We start from the raw sequence: 19,270 nt of genomic DNA on the forward strand, positions 1-19,270 counted from the left end.
TACAATCTCCTCTGCTGCTCCTGTGCTGCTGACGACCTGCTTACATGACTTTTTAGTCTCACAAATTATAAGATTGGCAATAGACTTTTAATTTTTAAAAAAAGCCTTAATGCAAAGTGAATTTCTATGAACTCTGGTGTTGTTAAATACTGGTGCATAAAATGACATTTCTTTGTTTTGTTGCCTGATATCTTTTTTTTAAAAACTGCTCATCCTCATTCCTGTACTGTCAGATGCTGGTAACTGATTGCCAGACCCACCTCAAATACCTATAAACATGCAGTACTTCTTAAGATTGTGTGATAAGGCAATGTGTTTGTAAGTTGATTATAATGACCCAATGTGTCAGTTAAATAGAGTGAATAAACTGAATATGTGATTTACACTTTCAGACGTCTGGACATTTTACCAGATGAACCAGATTTGTTTCTTCTGTTCCTCTAATTTTGACCGACTTGCTGACGACCTGCTTACATGACTTTTTAGTCTCACAAATTATAATATTGGCAATAGACTTTTGATATAAAAAAACGTTAATGCAAAGTGAATTTCTATGAACTCTGGTGTTGTTAAATACTGGTGCATAAAACGACATTTCTTTGTTTTCTTGCCTGACAACTTTTGTTTTCAAACTATTCTCATCCTCATTCCTGTACTGTCAGCTGCTGGTAACTGATTGCTGGTAACTGATTGCCCACCCACCTCAAATGCCTATAAACATGCAGTACTTCTTAAGATTTTGTTAAGGTGTGCTTTGCAGTTTTTAGGTTACTAGCTTGTATACGTTGTGAAATGCATTGATAGTGTTTGGATTTAGAAGATATTATCTGGATACTTTATTTTTTCTCAAGGTTTTACTGATGGATTTCAGGCTCATCCTGTTTGGGCTCACAGGTTGGTATCTTATTCTGGCTTCTAATAATCTTTTTTCTTTTAGTAATTTTTTCACAATGAGAAACTGAGACAGAGAGGAAATGTAAGACAAAAGTTAAAATCAAGTTGTGTTAAAAATTTGTGTGTTAAAAGCTTCTTCAGAGACCTGATTCACACAGTTTTATCTTGCAGTTATGATTTGTGTTAAGTGTGATAAGACAATGTGTTTGTAAGTTGATTATAATGACCTAATGTGTCTGTTAAATTGAGTCAATAAACTGAATATGTAATTAGCACTTTCAGGTGTCTGGAAATTTTACCAGATGAACCAGATTTGTTTCTTCTGTTCCTCTGATTTTGACCGACTTGTTTCCATTTTTCTAGGATGTCACTTAAATAAGTAGTGTGTTTAAAATACATTCACAGGTTTACCTCTTTATAACACTAACATTGGTTTACAAATGTTATATACAAAAGTTATAAAGCATCCTCAGCTGGAGTTTCTCTAATAGTACATTACAGTAATCTTAGTGAACTTGAAGACAACTACAAAAAACTATTTCTCTTTCATTATTCTGGCATTTAAAAAAATGATTTGTAATACATTGTATGTAAATATCTAGTTCTAATTGTGTACATTCTTTGGTTTTAAATTAAAAGAAAAATGTTTTAATAATTTTTGCACATTTTGACTGTTAGTAGTTTTGCTCCAAAACAACTTTATTAGTGAAATCATATAGGAACTATGATGTATGTCCTCCAGGGAAGCTGATCTGCAAAAATATTAATAATTATTTGCCAGAGTTTCTCTTATTGAGGAGGTCATTATGCTTTTCACTCAGGTGTATTAGTGCCACAACACTGGCCCTGTAGGTCTGGAGATGAACAAACCAATAGTGTTGTAGGACTAGAGACCATTTTTTGATGGCCTCTTGGATCATGTCTTTGCCTCTATGGAAATTTTTCTACAAATGTACAACATTTGAAAACCACCTGAGGGTGAAATACTTTTATTTTACCCTCACAAAACAAACCTCTGCTTTTTATAAAGGGTATCTTAGTTAACTTGAAGACAACTACAAAAAACTATTTCTCTTTCATTATTCTGACATTAAAAAAAATGTTTTTTTTACCCCTCCAGGGTTTTTTTTTATGGGGTCTAGTGTCCCTTATATGACAGTTGGCTGACAGGAAACAGGGAAATAGAGGGGGAGTCGAACCCGCGACGGCCACGTCGAGGACTCAAGGCCTCCAAATATGGGTCGCGCTAACCCCTTACGCCACCACGGCACACCCAAAAAAAAGTTTTTTAATACATTGTAACTATCTAGTTCTAATTGTATACCTACTTTTGTTTTAGATTAAAAAAGAATGTTTTAATAATTTTTGCACATTTTGATTGTTAGTAGTTTTGTTCCAAAACTATGGGATTCCATTTGTGTCAAAAATAAGTAGAAGTTATATGTGTAGATGCTGTTGGTTTGAGTCATTGCTATGTGACTTTGGTTGTCATGTAGTACGGGGCGCTGTTCTTGGTCTTGACTTGATCTCAGTTTAGGTTGTCTTGACTACAACACCGCAAACCAGCTATGAAGGTTACTTTGTGGTTCCTTCAAGTTTACCATGTTCAATAAATATAAATCATTTTAAACTACACAAATCATGGATATTGCATTCAAATGAATGCTAGAAAGGTTTTAGGATAAACAAATTGTAGATCTGAATGTCAACATTGTCAGTGATTCTTGCTGAAGAAAACTTAAGTCTCCACATCTTGTCATTTGGATACACTAATAATAATTAAATGCTTTAAATCACTATTTTTGCTGACATTTTCCACAGAAAGAACACTTGGAATAAATAAGGAAGATGAATGCAATGCCTGTAATGCAATGCTGTTAAAGTTTAGTTGGTTTTATTTCAGGCGCCCTGCTCAGTGTTGCCTGTGCCCAAAGCCATCAGTACTACTTTGTGAACACTTCGCTTAATTGGACAGAAGCTCAGAGCGTCTGCAGACGGGACTACACTGATCTGGCCACCATTGAAAGCACAGCTGATGTTGATGATTTTTTAAGTACCAGCTCCAATAATACAGGTGGGTTTTTAATTTGAAAATGGTTGAACAACACATGTATACTCACAAACTCCACATTTCAAGCACTTTGAATTACCTTGTTGCTGAAAATGTGCTAAATAAATAAAACTAACTTATCTTATGTTTTCATATTAGTGAAAGTTTTATCATATGAGTATAAATATGCTTCACTGCAGCTTTTTAATGTAATAAACTTTGTTTTATTATTTATTTAGGCAAGGCCTGGATAGGTCTTTATGATGACACAATAAACAGCTGGAAATGGTCCCTAAATGACAGCAGCTTCTACGGTCCTGGAGAATATTCATTTAGGAACTGGGGACCTGGCCAACCCGATGATTATTATGGACAACAGCATTGTGTTAGATTTTACGGTTCTAGTTATCTCCCTGTGGGCCAATGGGATGATATTGGGTGCATGGCGACAATGCAATTTGTGTGCTATAATGGTAAGAGTGTTATATATACACATACATATATATATATTTGAAAGATTATTATTATTATTTTCTTTTGGTTTTCTTATTCTACTTTTTGTGTATATATTTACAGGTACAGTAGGTGGATCACCATCCTATGTTTTGAGTAACATTTCACTAAACTGGACAGAAGCTCAGAAATTCTGCCGTGCAAATTATGTTGACCTGGCCAGGTAAATAACAAGACGATATCTTAAAGCAAATACTGCATTAATTCATGATAATCTATAGAGAGAGGGATTGTAGTTCATGAATTCCAGATGTTTTCCTCTGGGTTTTTGTCTTGTACTTTAAGAAGTTAATGTATGGTTATTCTTTCTCTTTGTAGACATTTGGTCCTGGTTTATTTTGGCACTAAGAACAATGCGCCGTTTCTTTCTGTCAACTATTTTCCATTTTCTTCCTGTTGCTGAGTTGTTGTTGTAACTCATCTTTTGTCATACTTTGCTCCCTCTTTTCGTGTATCAGTCATTCTTATAAATATTCTTTTCACCGGTTTTTATTAAAGCCTGTTTATTAAACTTGTGCTTTTCTTTAGAAAAAGCACAAATGAAAACACCACTGTTGAATTTCTCACTACCTGTAAGTTTTCGATATTATATTTCAGTTTAGGTTATGTGGTAGTGCATGGTGTAGTGGGAAAGAGGGCTGCCCATATACATATTCATATTCATTTCCTTGAAGCAGTTGCCAAGGATTTGAATTTCGATCTCAGGATTTCTGATTCTTGTGTTCCAACTAGGGTTGGGCGATGTATCGAGTATACTCGAGATATCGCGATATTTTCAATTTACGATAGTTAAAATGGCTATATCGCAACCATCGAGCATAAATTGTCGTTTAAATAATAAACATTCGGCGTCAAAATTCACTGCGAGTATGGTTTATCCGACACTCTGTGAATGCATCACTAGTCCCTCCCCTCCCACCCAACCTGAAAATTTTTTCTCAATCATGCTGCATGGAGAAAACAAACAATATGGCGACAGCGAGAGTTTGAGGCGAGCGGCTGAATGAGACAGTAACTGAAGAGGAATCAGATGAACTCGTTTAGTTTCGAAGAGAAACAGCGCTGAATCAATAATTTGGCAGTGATATATGGAGGATGTCGAACAAAATTAGGTAATTTGCGAAACATGTTATAGAGCTATTGCCACAAAAGGTTGTTCCACAAATTTATTTCACCGCCTAATGATAGATAGATAGATAGATAGATAGATAGATAGATAGATAGATAGATAGATAGATAGATAGATAGATAGATAGATAGATAGATAGATAGATAGATAGATAGATAGATAGATAGATAGATAGATAGATAGATAGATAGATAGATAGATAGATAGATAGATAGATAGATAGATAGATAGATAGATAGATAGATAGATAGATATCATTTATTGTCATTGAACAGGATTCAACGAAATTTCTATTGCAACTCCCGTGCAAAAAGTCAAATATATACAATAAATAAAATAAACAAACACACAATGATGAGACTGTTCTTTACATGCCGTTCATAGCTGGTAGAACTGGTCCGTTAAAGTGAAACCTGGAGATGTATGTAGGATTCATTTAGTGCTATGCAATAAGGAAAATAACTCAAAATCATTCTTTTGTTTTTCTCTCGCTCTTTTTTCTCGATCTCTGTAAACTCGTTGCCATAGCAACTGACAACAACGCAGCTTTATGTATCAGGATTCAGCACCAAAAACACTCAAGCATTTCCCCCACATAGAGCAGAACATTCAGTTTCTTACAGTTTCATGCTTTTAGACTTGATGTGTATTTTACTATTATTAATAAGTGATCCCTGTGGTTGATTAGCCACCGCTGCTATTAGCCATGCTAACACAGCGGTGGTTGATGAGCTAATTTAAACACCTGATTTACTGATGATCTGTCACTTTGTGTGTAGATCGCCTTTTTTTATTTTTAAGATGAATCAAAACACACCTTATTCCACAGCACATCTATTTGTTAAATTTGTCAAAGTCAAGCTTAACTGATCTACTTCTCACTCATTTGTTATTTTTTTCATAGTTAAAACTTTTTTCTCACCTTGTTATCTAGTCATACCCTGGTGAAAAATGTATGTACTAAGTATGTTAAATTTTAACATACTTGAGCGTACTTTAAGTCAGACTAATTATGAGTATACTTCAAGTTCACTTAGGAAAATGTCATAAAAATGTGACATTTTAGAACAACAAATTTTGTGCTTAGTGTATTTTAATAGTATTTAAATTGTTTTAAAGTACAATTTAAAGTGTACTAAGCATACTTCAACTTACCATTTTTTGGACAACTTAAGTCAACTTAACTCTGCCTGCCGCCTATGACTTTCATTTCCATGGAGGCGTGAATTCTTTTGAAGTTTTTTATCTTTTACCCTATTGCTAATCTTTGTAAGTGACGTATGTAGTGTGCCAGTTCGATGCTATGAAGCTTACCGGAAATTGTCTCCGTTGTAACCAGCCATCATACATTGTGAAGAGACAAGGGTCCAGCAAAACAAGGTGGCTGTTAATGTTAATTCAGTATTAGGAAGGACCAACATGGACTGAACAGCTTCGTTCACTTTCTCCGCTGCCATTGCTAAAACTACAGGCAGACTACAATTTTAAAACAGCGCAAGATAATCACCATCATTGTTCACAATTTCTTCTGTTTGCTAATTTGGCCTGGTAGAAATTCTACTAGAAGGAATCCAAGTTATAAAGCCCAGACTGTATCATAGTAAAAAGGATGATATTTTCCATTTTACATAATTATAAATAACAGCTGTATATTTTAGTTTAGATTTAATAGCTGAAGCAAAAACCAAACACTGGATTTTTAATTTTCAATTTTAAGGGTTTTTTTTTGTTATGTTTTGTTTTTTCATTTAGGTACTAAATACTGAAAAAAAACACAATAATTGTTTTTGGTTTTGAAAAATAAAAATCAAAGGAAACCCAACACAGATTATTTTCCTTGTGTCCTGTATTTAATATGATTGTTTATTAACATTGTTTTTCCTTGCCAGTGTACGAAATCAGACAGAAAATGAAATCATCAGAAACCTAATAGGTGCCAGCAATGTTTGGATTGGACTGTATCGGGAAAAGCTGTGGTCTGATGGAAGCACCTCTCTGTTTCGAGACTGGGCGGATGGCGAACCCAATGAGCCCTCTGGGGATCAGTGTGTTGCTGGATCATTTAGTGACTCTGGAAGATGGTCGGATGAAAATTGCAGCCTGAGTTTGCCATTTGTCTGCTACAAACCAAGTAATGCATCTCATTTTCGATGTTTCAGCAGCCATAAATAATCCATAATTTTACACAACACATGACTGTGGTGTCATTTTCTGCAGGTCCCTCAACTACAGTCTCTAAGCACACTACATTATGCAACACAGAACCAGTAAACATTTTTGAAGGCTTTGCTTTTGTTTAACAAACAAAAATATATATAACCCCCAATTATGCTGTGAAACAAAATGCTTTATTCCTGTTTAATATACCGTGACGTTTTGTATTGTCTTTATCTTAGTTCCACCAAATGCAGAAGGCTTTACAGCTTCAGCACAAAATGAGAGCAGCATCACTCTGCAGTGGAATAAAATCAACATCAACACCAGCTTTGTTCTCCAGTTTAATGGTGTGGAGACATTCATCAGAGCACCAGATGGAGATGGACCAGTGATCCACACAGTTTCATCTCTCACTGCTGGAACAAACTATACATTCACTCTCTTCTCTGTTCTTGACAACGTCAGGAGCAGCGGAGTCAGTATTACTGCAACTACTGGTAAGACTTTACATTTCATTAAGAAAGGGAAACTTTTTTAACACCAAAATTCTGTTAGTCTGCAGTCCATTGGTTGGACATTGAACAAGATCCATCTGTTATATAAAAATTTTAAAGACTCAGTAGCACAAGGTAAAGCACAACTGTCACAGGTTCAAGTCCTGGTCTGGTGACCTTTGCCACATGTCTTCCCCATTTCTCATAACCCAGGTTTCTGTTTAAAAACTGTTAAAACCTTAAGAAATTACTCAAAAATCTGCTACATAGCAACTAATTAAAGAGTCTCATCTGAAGGTCAACAAAGTAAAGAAACATGTTTAGTGGTCATTAAATTTCCTAATACTATCAACATTTTCAAACATAAAGGGAATGTGAGATGTTTCTGTTCTTCGTCCTGAGTAGGATTTGTTTAGTCCATGTAGAGAGAGCGACTGTAAATGGAAAGCAACATGTAGCTGTCAGGCTGTCACAGGTAGATTTACTGATGAAAAGGATTTAAAAGATATTATTTTATTTATTAGTTGTACCATGCCTACTAAAAATCTGCTAAAACCAAGATTTAACACTAATGTTTGCTTAACTGATAGTGAGGTGTGATTGTTTTTTTTATATATAATGATTTCCTCTGACTGCACCTTTAGTGATATCGTCACTAAAGGTGCAGGAAAGCCTCTTCACCCTCATTAACTCAAAATCTGACAGTAAGTCAAAATAAAAACAAAAGTATTTTTGTCTTTAGACTTATAATGTTTATCCTCTGTTTTGTTCCACATATTCTATTTGAAGCTCCTTGTACCGGCTGTCAATGTTGTGCTTCAGGCACAGACTGCATCACCACCAATGGAGTTGTTCAATGTCTTGACCCCTGTGACACCTACACTGTACTGAACGATACATGGCGTTCAACAGAGAATACTGACTATTCAATCTCACACTGTGACTGGTACATTGCCTGGAGTGGTTGGTATCGCTTTTATTTGGGTCAGACCAGCGCTCAGATACCAGAGAAATGTGTAGCAGAACAAAGATGTGGAACTCAAGCTCCTTTGTGGATAAACGGGACTCATCCAGTCCAGCTTAATGAAATTATAACTCGCACTGTGTGTTACACTTGGTGGGGCACCTGCTGCCTTTCTACCTCAAACACCATCCAGATCAAACTTTGTTATGGATACTACGTCTACAAAGTTCAACGGCCGATTGGATGCGACCTGGCATATTGTGCAGGTACTGTTGTAATAATTTTCAAAAAATTCAGAATTATCTGTTTTTCTTTTACAACAGGGTAATTTTAATATGTATATGCAGATGTACACACACAAACCGCAATTCACTCATTTTTATATATTGTAGTTATTTCTTTAACCAAACCCAATGTGAAACATGAATTTTATGTCTGATAAAACTAATGCTTTATATTGGAATATACTATATTGTGTCTGTGTGTGTTAGAACCTCAACCCTTCAGAGTATTGACACAAGATGAGACCAGCATCACTCTGATGTGGAACAAGATGAACAACAACTTTAGCTTTGTTCTCCAGTTTAACGGCACAGAGACAAACATCAGTGCACCAGATGGAGATGGACCAGTAACTTACACAGTCTCATCTCTGACTGCTGGAACTAGATACACATTCACTCTTTTCTATGTGTTTGAGAATATAAGAAACAGTCGAGGGCAACTGTCAGCTGTCACTGGTAAGTTATTTCACTGCACAAAGTAACTTTTCACAGCATCACTGGTATTATTTTAAGAAAAATAAATTTATCTTATCATCTCTGAAAGCCTACAGACTGTAAAAAATGGTTTGATTTCTCCTCTTTTTTTAGTGCTTCTTGTGTATGTACTAGGTACTGAGACAAAACTTATAGATAAAACTATGACCAACTTCTCTGTTAGTCATCAGTTCAAACAGAAACTCAGGAGCAAATGCTTATGATTCCTCATGAAAAGCTCACATTGTTTCACCAGTACCCTGAACAATCAGAGCACTTCTTGTTTTCAATTGGTAGTAAAACCCCCTTAACCCTCATCCCTGGAAAATACAATGGAAAACAGAATGCAGCCGTTTAGCTGCTTGTTAAGGGGTTTAGAAAAAATATTCAGTATATTTATGTCGATATTTGGACAAATTAAATAGATGGTTTGAAGCAACATGATGTGGTTTTGAAAGTGAAAAGATGCAATGGAAAGATCAATAATGCTTAAAATGTGCATAACACTGATCTATCCTATATTCCTTTTGCTCTTTGCTTGTTTAATTGACCCGGACGTGTTTTTTGTAAGCTACAATTAAGATACTGGCTACTCATAGATATACATGAAAACCCAACTGCAAAAACCTGAACTGAACATCTCTTTTTTTTAAAAAAAAATCAGCTCCTCGAAATGCAGAAGGATTTACAGCTTCAGCACAAAATGAGAGCAGCATCACTCTGCAGTGGAATAAAATCAACAACAGCACCAACTTTGTTCTCCAGTATGACGGCAGAGAGACAAACATCAATGCACCAGATGGAGATGGACCAGTGATCCACACAGTCTCTTTTCTCACTGCTGGAACTAGATACACATTCACTCTCTTCTCTGTTCTTGACAACGTCAGGAGCAGTGGAGTCAGTATTACTGCATTTACTGGTAAGACTTAACATTTCATTAAGAAAGGGAGACTTTTTTAACGTTGAAATTCTAACGTCTGTTAGTCTGCCGTCCGTTGGTTGGTTATTGAACAAGATCCATCTGCTATAAAAATTTAAAAGACTCAGTAGTGCAGGGTAAAGCACAACTGTCACAGGTTCAAGTCCTGGTCTGGTGACCTTTGCCACATGTTTTCCCCATTTCTCATAACCAGTTTTCTGTTCAAAGACTGTTAAGGCCATAAGAAATTACTCAAAAATTTGCTATGTAGCAACTAATTAAAGAGTCTTATCTGAAGGTCAACAAAGTAAAGAAACATATTTAGTGGTCATTAAATTTAATGGATCAAAATTTTCAATCACAAAGGGAGTATGAGATGTTTCTGTTCTTTGTCCTGAGTAGGATTTGTTTAGTCCATGTAGAGAGCGACTGTAAATGGAAAGCAACATGTAGCTGTCAGGCTGTCACAGGTAGATTTACTGATGAAAAGGATTTAAAAGATATTATTTTATTTATTAGTTGTACCATGCCTACTAAAAATCTGTTTAAAAAAAGACTTAAAGCTAATGTTTATTTAACTCAGAGTGAGTTATTTTTTTATTTTTTTATGATTTCCTCTGACTGCATCTTTAGTGATATCCTCACTAAAGGTGCAGGAAAACCTGTTCACCCTCATTAACTCAAAATCTGACAGTAAGTCGAAATAAAAACAAAAGTATTTTGTGTCTTTAGACTTATAATGTTTATCCTCTGTTTTGTCCCACATATTCTATTTGACGATCCTTGTACCGGCTGTTGATGTTGTGCTTCAGGCACCGACTGCATCACCACCAATGGAGTTGTTCAATGCCTTGACCCCTGTGACACCTACACTGTACTGAACGATGCATGGCGTTCAACAGAGAATAGAGACAATTCAATCTCACACTGTGACCAGTACATTTCCTGGAGCGGTTGGTATCGCTTTTATTTGGGTCAGACCAGCGCTCAGATACCAGAGAAATGTGTAGCAGAACAAAGATGTGGAACTCATGCTCCTTTGTGGATAAACGGGACTCATCCAGTCCAGCTTAATGAAATCGTAACTCGCACTGTGTGTAACGCTTGGTATGGTTCCTGCTGCGCTTTTCCCTCACACACCATCCAGATCAAACTTTGTTATGGATACTACGTCTACAAACTTCAACAGCCGTCTGCATGCAACCTGGCATATTGTACAGGTACTGTTGTAATAATTTACAAAAAATTCAGAATTATCTGTTTTCCTTTTACGAGGCAATTTTAATATGTATATGCAGATGCACACACACACAAACAGACCGCAATTCACTCATTTTTATAAATTGTAGTTATTTCCTTAACCAAACCCAATGTGAAACATAAGTTTTATGTTTGGTAAAACTAATTCTTTATATTATAATATATATTGTGTCTATGTGTGTTAGAACCTCAACCCTTCAGAGTATTGACACAAGATGAGAGCAGCATCACTCTACAGTGGAATAAAGGAGACAACACCACCAGCTTTGTTCTCCAGTTTAACGGCACAGAGACAAACATCAGTGCACCAGATGCAAATGGATCAGTAACTTACACAGTCTCATCTCTGACTGCTGGAACCGAATATACATTCACTCTTTTCTCTGTGTTTGGAAATGTGAGAAACAGTCGAGAGCAACTGACAGCTGTCACTGGTAAGATATTTCACTGCACAAAGTAACTTTTCACACCATCATCTCCTTTGATATTTTAAGAAAAACAAATTTATCTTGTCATGTTTGAAAGCCTACAGACTGTAAAAAATGGTTTGATTTCTCCCCCTTTTTAGTGCTTTTTGTGTATGTACTAGGTACTGAGACAAAACTTATAGATAAAACTATGACCAACTTCTCTGTTAGTCATCAGTTCAAACAGAAACTCAGGAGCAAATGCTTATGATCCCTCATGAAAAGCTCACATTGTTTCTCCAGTACCCTGAACAATCAGAGCACTTCTTGTTTTCAATTAGTAGTAAAAACCCCTTAACCCTCATCCCTGGAAAATACAATGGAAAACAGAATGCAGAGAAGCTTTTGGTGCTTTTCTGCACCAATAGCAGTCAGCTTAGGGGATTCAAATTCGGATTATTGTGCATCCTGAGCCACTATGTTTAGTTGTTTTGAATGATGTCGATATTTGGACAAATTAAATAGATGGTTGGAAGCAACATGATGTGGTTTTGAAAGTGAAAAGATGCAATGGAAAGATCAATAATGCTTAAAATGTACATAACATTACTACAATTTCAAGCTACAATTAAGATACTGGCTACTCATAGATATACATGAAAACCCAACTGCAAAAACCTGAACTGAACATCTCCTTTTTTAAAAATCAGCTCCTCGAAATGCAGAAGGACTTACAAAGTCAGGACAAGATGAGAGCAGCATCACTCTGCAGTGGAATAAAATCAACAACAGCACCAACTATGTTCTCCAGTATGACGGCACAGAGACATTCATCAGAGCACCAGATGGAGATGGACCAGTGATCCACACAGTCCCTTTTCTCACTGCTGGAACTAGATACACATTCACTCTCTTCTCTGTGATTGAGAACGTCAGAAGCAGTGGAGTCAGTATTACTGCTGTCACTGGTAAGATACTGGAAATCTAATATATAAAACTTCAACTTTTCATCTCTTGCACATTAATGTTTGTGTTGAGATACAAGGAACTCTACCAATAAATTGGTATTTAAAGAGTTGCAGGCAAGAAACAAAGATCAATATAAATTATATTTTTGTGTGATTATCAGAACATTTTTTAAGTGTTAGAGAAATTCTGTTCTAAGCTCCTCAAAGCACAACAAGGTTACATCACATATCAAGAAGATAAATATGTCATTAAATTAATCATCCATTTTTAATTTTTAATATTTAAGTTTATTGCACTTTTAATTATGTCATGTTACAGTTCTAAGTAGGCAACAACACAGTTGTTTGCAAATAAAAATCTAAGTCAAGTATGAATTTAAATTCTTCCCTCTGGTTAGTTTTTAGTGAGAGTTTAAATATTTCATGAGAGAACAAAGCACAGGGACTATGAAACTTCTTCTCTTCAGTGGATAAGCAAGTATCTGGGGTTTTTATACATACAGTTTATATATGCTTAAGACAATTTTTTATTGTAATAAGTTCTAATTTTAATAAGTTAATTTAGACATATTAGAAGTTATGAAATGGCACATATATTTTCTTTTATCATTTTCCCTGCTGTTTTTATTCTCCCAGTTCCTTCAAATGCACAAAGCTTCAGACCATGGTCACAAGATGAGAGCAGCATCAGTCTGCTATGGGAAAAATTCAACAACATCATCAGCTTTGTTCTCCAGTTTAACGGCACAGAGACATTGATCAGAGCACCAGATGGATATGGACTAGTAACTCACACCGTCTCTTTTCTCTCTGCTGGAACTAAATACACATTCACTCTAATTTCTGTGCTTGAAAATTTTACCAGCAGTGGAATCAGCATTGCAGCAGCTACTGGTAAGATAAATGAAACAATGCTTGATTACTAGGAATAGTTTTTTTTCCCAAACGAACCTCTTTTAAACATGTTAGATCTGAGATTTAAAGGTGCACATTGAGTTTGTTGTATCATCATCCCAATATTGTTTTTAAATGCTACATTTTTCAGTATAAAGGTTTTGAAGAAATGAATTGACCTTTTTTAACTCTTTTGGCTCAGCACCTCAAAATGCAGAAGGCTGGAGAGCATCAGGACAAGATGAGAGCAGTATCACTCTGCAGTGGAATAAAATCAACGACAACACCAGCTTTGTTCTCCAGTTTAACGGCAGAGAGACGTTCATCATAGCACCAGATGGAGATGGACCAGTAACTCACACCATCTCATCTCTAGCTGCTGGAACCAGATACTCATTCACTCTCTTCTCTGTGTTTGAGAACGTCAGAAGCAGTGGAGTACAACTTACTGCTGTCACTGGTATGAATATAAAGTACATTCATTTATTTATTAACAACCAAGGAAAAAAAAATTCCTCCAAAATCTTCTAAATCAGATTGAACCATCAATGATCCAAACCTGCAAACGTCACACTTAAAAATAAACCCAAACCTCAAATTTATGGGAAAACATACTTTACCCTGAGATCAATAAAATTTTTGGACTATTTCTAAAGCTACAAGATTTATCCAGTCAGCGTTAACTGGAAGTATTAATGGTGTAAGTTTGACAACTGTGCTGAAACAAAACCTCAGACTATTTTTATTGTCTTCCATTAACAATGAAAGGTACGATGTTTCTGATTGGCGAAACAACAAAAGTAATCTATTTTTTCAGATTAACTTTGTACGTTTGTAGACGCATAGAATGACATTTTCTCTCCAAATTCCAAGAGTTGTGTTTTAAAATATGCAACTTTAAATTAAATCATGGAACCAAGCTGCTGTGAATAAATGCCTTATTTTATGGGCACAAGGTCTAAGGAATGAAAACACTAGTGGGGGATTTTCTTTTTTACACATTGTCTAATGCTACATGCAATGAGAAAATAACACTATGAGCCAGAACATCAATTTGTGCAAGGGTAAAAAGTACATTTTAACCCTCTTCAGTGTCTTTTAGTGATGGAGGAAATAAAGAATGGATGACCCTTGCTGCATGTTTTCCCCTTCTCTCATTACCTGCTTTCCTGTCTAATCATTCTGAAATAAAGGAAACTAGAGCCAATAAAACCTGAAAAAGGTGAATCAAACTCTCTTCATTCAGACAGCAAATCTCAAAATCAACTGCTCTCTAACCTTTACTTTAACTAACCCTAATCTTTTGTTTTACTTCACCAGATTCTGCTTCTAATATTAGAAATTGATCAAATATTGTTGCTTGATTTGGATTTGTTCCTAGTAGAATTATTTGGCTTAAGATTGTGGGACACATATCTTAACCATCACAATATTGTTTGTTTGTTTCAGCGCCAGAAAATGCAAAAGGCTTCAGAGCATCAGAACAAGATGAGAGCAGCATCACTCTGCGGTGGAATAAAGTCGGCAGCAACATCAACTTTGTTCTGCAGTTTAACGACACAGAGACATTCATCGGTGCACCAGATGGATATGGACCAGTGAACTACACAGTCACATCTCTGACCCCTCGTACAAACTACACATTCACTCTTTTCTCTGTGTTTGAAAATGTCAGAAGCAGTGGAATCAGCATATTTGAGGCTACTGGTAAGATAGTCAAATCTGTTGCATACTTCATGGTTTGCATTAAGTTGCATTATTTTTTCCATAAACTCAAAGTTTCTGTTGTTTAATGGCTTGAATTTAACTGTAGCACTTTGTGAATTATCTCTAAAGATATAAAAGTTGGCCCAAGTCTTTTGTAGCACCTGTATTTATTATGTCTTACTGTTGTTGTTGTTCCTTGACTAGTTAATTACAAAAAATTAATGATAGAAAATAAAATCAACCCAACATGTTTTTTTTCTTTTCATGTCAACAAAACTTCATTGACCAACAAACAGGTCCAAGTGAGTAAATAAAATTCTTTAGTTTTTCTTTTTTTCTTAGGATAATTACTTTTGTATCATATAAAAATGTAGATGTTTCAGATATTTATACTTAATTTGAAACAGTTATCACATTATTCTTTAATAATCTGCAATTTAATAGATTTATCTTGTTTTTGTGAATTATACATGTCTAATTTTTTTGTCAACAGATTATGTTTTTGGATTGGATTTGAAGTTGGAGCTTCTAGAAGAAATGACCAAATCAGAGATGGAAGACGCTTTGATAGAGGTAAGCTAATATCTATTTACATTTTTATGTCTATTTGTGTCTTTTTTAACCTTTGACTCATACATTTATTTTTCAATCCAGCTCCTCAGAGAAAATAATCTGCCGCCACACATTACTCTGAAAATCATTTCCTCCAAACCATGAAATCACCGAGGGAATCAAATTCTGGATAATTCATCTGTAACATTGTTTCCTTTCCTTTCCATGAGGTTTATTTTATGTACTAATTTCAATTGTAATGTTGTTTTACAGAATTGACTTCCCTTTGGGTAATATTTTAATCTCTTTTTGTTGATTAAGAACTGAGTTAAGGTTTTCTTGTATTTTCATAAATCATATGTGTGCATTCTTCTGTTTTTTGCCTCTAAATAAGGTTTTTGGGATCTATAAATTGTTTACGTATTGAAAAAAAAATCTTTTGGGGGACATATTGAAATCTAGATGCAAAACCTTGAAAAAACATGAAGAAAAAAAACCTAGGTGTGTGATGGTATGCACACATCTAGGTTGGCAAGCAAAACAAAGCAAAAGCATAAAAAAGTAAAACTTTGTTCAGTGTGACTCCATGTTGCTTCCCTGGTCATTAAACGTTTAAATACAGCTTTACAATCATATAAATGCAAAAAATCATCATGGTAATGGGGAGAAACAAATGTTGTAAATAGGTATTGGGAAGAATTAACTTGAATATATGAATAAACTAAACTTATTTAGATGAAAATAGGAAAGAATCATTCCTCTCTCAAACTTTTTAAAATGTAATCTGTGGGTAAATGGGGTGAATTAGGGCTCATATCAACTTTATCAGAACAAGAATCCAGAGAAACAACTCTACTAGTTTATTAATTATGGACCACTTATTCTTAAACATGGGAAACTAATAAGTAGCTCTTATACTTTTTCTTCCTTTGATTTATTTGGTCTGTATTTCTTTTTAATTCATGTAAAGCACTTTCAATTGCCTTGTTGCTGAAAATGTGCTATATTAATAAAATGACCTTACCTTACCCAGCTCGCAAGTGAAAGTTGCATGTTTGACATTTAAACATTCGAATGTTGAATTTTAATGTTGTCTGAACATTCACTCCAAATTCACTTGTTCCGTCTACATTCACTTTAAAACCGTTTCTTCCAAACCATCAAATCACCGGGACATCAAATTCTGGATAATTCATCTGTAACATCGTTTCCTTTCCCTAAAATAACATGAGGTTTATTTTATGTACCAATTTCAAAATTCTGGAATGTTGTCATTTTACGGATTTTCTTTTCTTTTGTGAGATATTTTAATCTATTTTTTTTTTTTTTTTTTTTACCAAGAACTGAATTAAGAATTTCTTGTATTTTTATTAATCATTTGCATTTATTTTTTCTATGATTATGTTGCCTCTAAATACAGTTTTAGGGATCAATGAATTGGTTAATTTTTATTGAAAAAATTATGTTAGACAAAATACTGAAAGCTAGATAAAGATGCTTGAAAACATGAAAACAAAACTTAGGTATGTGATGATATGCACAAAGTAAAAGTATGAAGAAGCAAAACTTAAGTCAGTGTGACTCCATTTTGCTCCCCTGGCCATTACGTGAATGTGTTATTCTGATCTCCCACCACCAGGTGGCGGTGTAGGTATTTACCACAGGTTTCAGTGACACCGAGTTCAGTATTTTGGTCCTGACTGTGAACCAAACTATGTGACAGCCAGGTAGTATGAGGTAATGATAGTTCTTTAAAACTATGTGAAGCCGAAGCTATACTCAGAACCCGTTTTAAACTGATATTTCCTGTAACTCAACCCTTTCAGTGTATTATTGTCACCTCTGGTTCTTAGAAGTAATGCCTCACAAACAACTGAACTCATGACAGATTTAGCATAACCAAATGTGCAAAATGTGTCTTTGTGTTTCTGTTCCTTATTCTATTACTCTGAAGAACAGATGGCACACATTTGAAACACTATTAACTTTATGCCTTAGAATATGATTTAATTGCAAATAATTAATAATAGGACCACTAAAGTAAACTCAGTGATCAAACCAAAGTTAAGCTCAGTGTGAAAACAGAAATAAAACCAACATTTGTTTATAACATCTCTAATATGGAAATGTCAGTCGAGGTAATGAAAAATAATTTGAATATATTTTAGTACAAAGATTTGATGCAAACTGTTTGAAGTTAAAGAGTTTCTCGCAGTGAGCGATTCTGTAAAAAGAATTTATTAGATTTATGAAAATAAGGAATCTAAAAAAACTCTGCAAATTTGTCAGGACAGAACTGTAAAACTACTTCTGTTAATTAGCAATTTATTCCAGGATGGACTTTTTGGTCTCTCCACTTTTTCAATACATCTATAAAATTGCAAACAACATCCTGAAAAAAGAGCATCAGTTGTATGTTTTATACAATGGATGACATGAAAACAGTTGCAATAATTAATCATAGACAGAAAGATTGGAGGAATATGGTATAGATTCAGATCTTGTTGTGAAGATCTGCCTCACTCCATGTCTGTCTTTGCCAGAGATTTTTTATTGCTACTGACGCATAAATATGATCAAGTAATGATTGATTTTCTACCTTTTAGATTGTGTCTGTGCCTCTATGGAGGTCATTAAGCTTTTCACTCAGGTGTATTAGTGCCACAACACTGGCCCTGTAGGTCTGGAGATGAACAAACCAATATTGTTGTAGGACTAGAGACCATTTTTTGATGGCCTCTTAGATTATGTCTGTGCCTCTATGGAAATTGTTTTCCCAAGTTCTACAAACGTAGAACGTTTGAAAACCACATGAGGGTAAAAAACTTTCATTTTACCCTCACAAAACAAACCTCTGCTTTTTCTAAAGGGCCAATTGGTATTCAAGTGAGTGAAAAAAAGTTTTGTTTGTTTAAATGAAGAATGTAGTTTGTCAGAAAGTTCAGTGTGAAAAACAAGGAAATGCTGGCTAAACTCAGATCTATGCTGAGATAATCTGCACAGATTGACTCTGACTATGTCAGCTTGCTTGTTCACAAAACCATGGATGATTTAAAGATTAATATAAAATGTACCTTTTTGTTTGTTAATGTGTCTGTTTTCTGTTTCACTATAGTTTTCTTTCTTTTACATTTTACAGAGCTTTATTGTGGAAAAACAATACTTTATTTGGATTTTCAGAGATACGTCATTGTTAAGACAATACTCATCTGTTTCTTTCTCTGTTTAAATCATTATTAAATTTGCTGTTCCAAGTTGATTACCTGGTTACATTAGACTTAATTGTTCAGTGCATGTCAGTGTTATTACTTTTCTCTGTTATTTTAAACTAATTTTAATTATCTTCTATAGATTTTATAAGCTTCTAAATAAAATATGTGTTCTGTCCTTCCAGCTTCTTTAGCTTTCTGTTTGGATCTTCCAACTATTTCACTGCAACAAATGAAACAGCTTCACCAGATATTATTTTGGTAAATTATATCTTATGATAAGAAGAGGTTTGTGGGTTTATTTAAAGAGATGTTCTTTTTATCATATTTATCTTTGAATCATATTTATGCTCCAACATGCTCAAGGTTGGCACTCTGGCTTTGTAGTAGCA

At 34.8% G+C, this 19,270-nt stretch overlaps 1 protein-coding gene across 1 annotated transcript in view; it reads left to right on the plus strand.

The window, feature by feature from the left end:
• The first annotated feature begins 760 nt into the window (after window positions 1-760).
• Window positions 761-19,270, plus strand: part of LOC102223628 — a 56,846-nt gene continuing 38,336 nt past the window's right edge. Inside the window, exons 1-9 of the mRNA XM_023346714.1 lie at window positions 761-894; window positions 2,798-2,968; window positions 3,184-3,417; window positions 3,521-3,620; window positions 6,476-6,717; window positions 6,983-7,240; window positions 8,027-8,467; window positions 8,693-8,941; window positions 9,624-9,881. Coding sequence (XP_023202482.1) covers window positions 861-894; window positions 2,798-2,968; window positions 3,184-3,417; window positions 3,521-3,620; window positions 6,476-6,717; window positions 6,983-7,240; window positions 8,027-8,467; window positions 8,693-8,941; window positions 9,624-9,881 — 1,987 coding nt within the window. The 5' untranslated portion in view covers window positions 761-860. The remainder of the gene's footprint in view (window positions 895-2,797; window positions 2,969-3,183; window positions 3,418-3,520; window positions 3,621-6,475; window positions 6,718-6,982; window positions 7,241-8,026; window positions 8,468-8,692; window positions 8,942-9,623; window positions 9,882-19,270) is intronic.

The sequence above is a fragment of the Xiphophorus maculatus genome, chromosome 14 (assembly GCF_002775205.1).
Source record: "Xiphophorus maculatus strain JP 163 A chromosome 14, X_maculatus-5.0-male, whole genome shotgun sequence".
In the NCBI taxonomy this organism is placed as follows: Eukaryota; Metazoa; Chordata; class Actinopteri; order Cyprinodontiformes; family Poeciliidae; genus Xiphophorus; species Xiphophorus maculatus.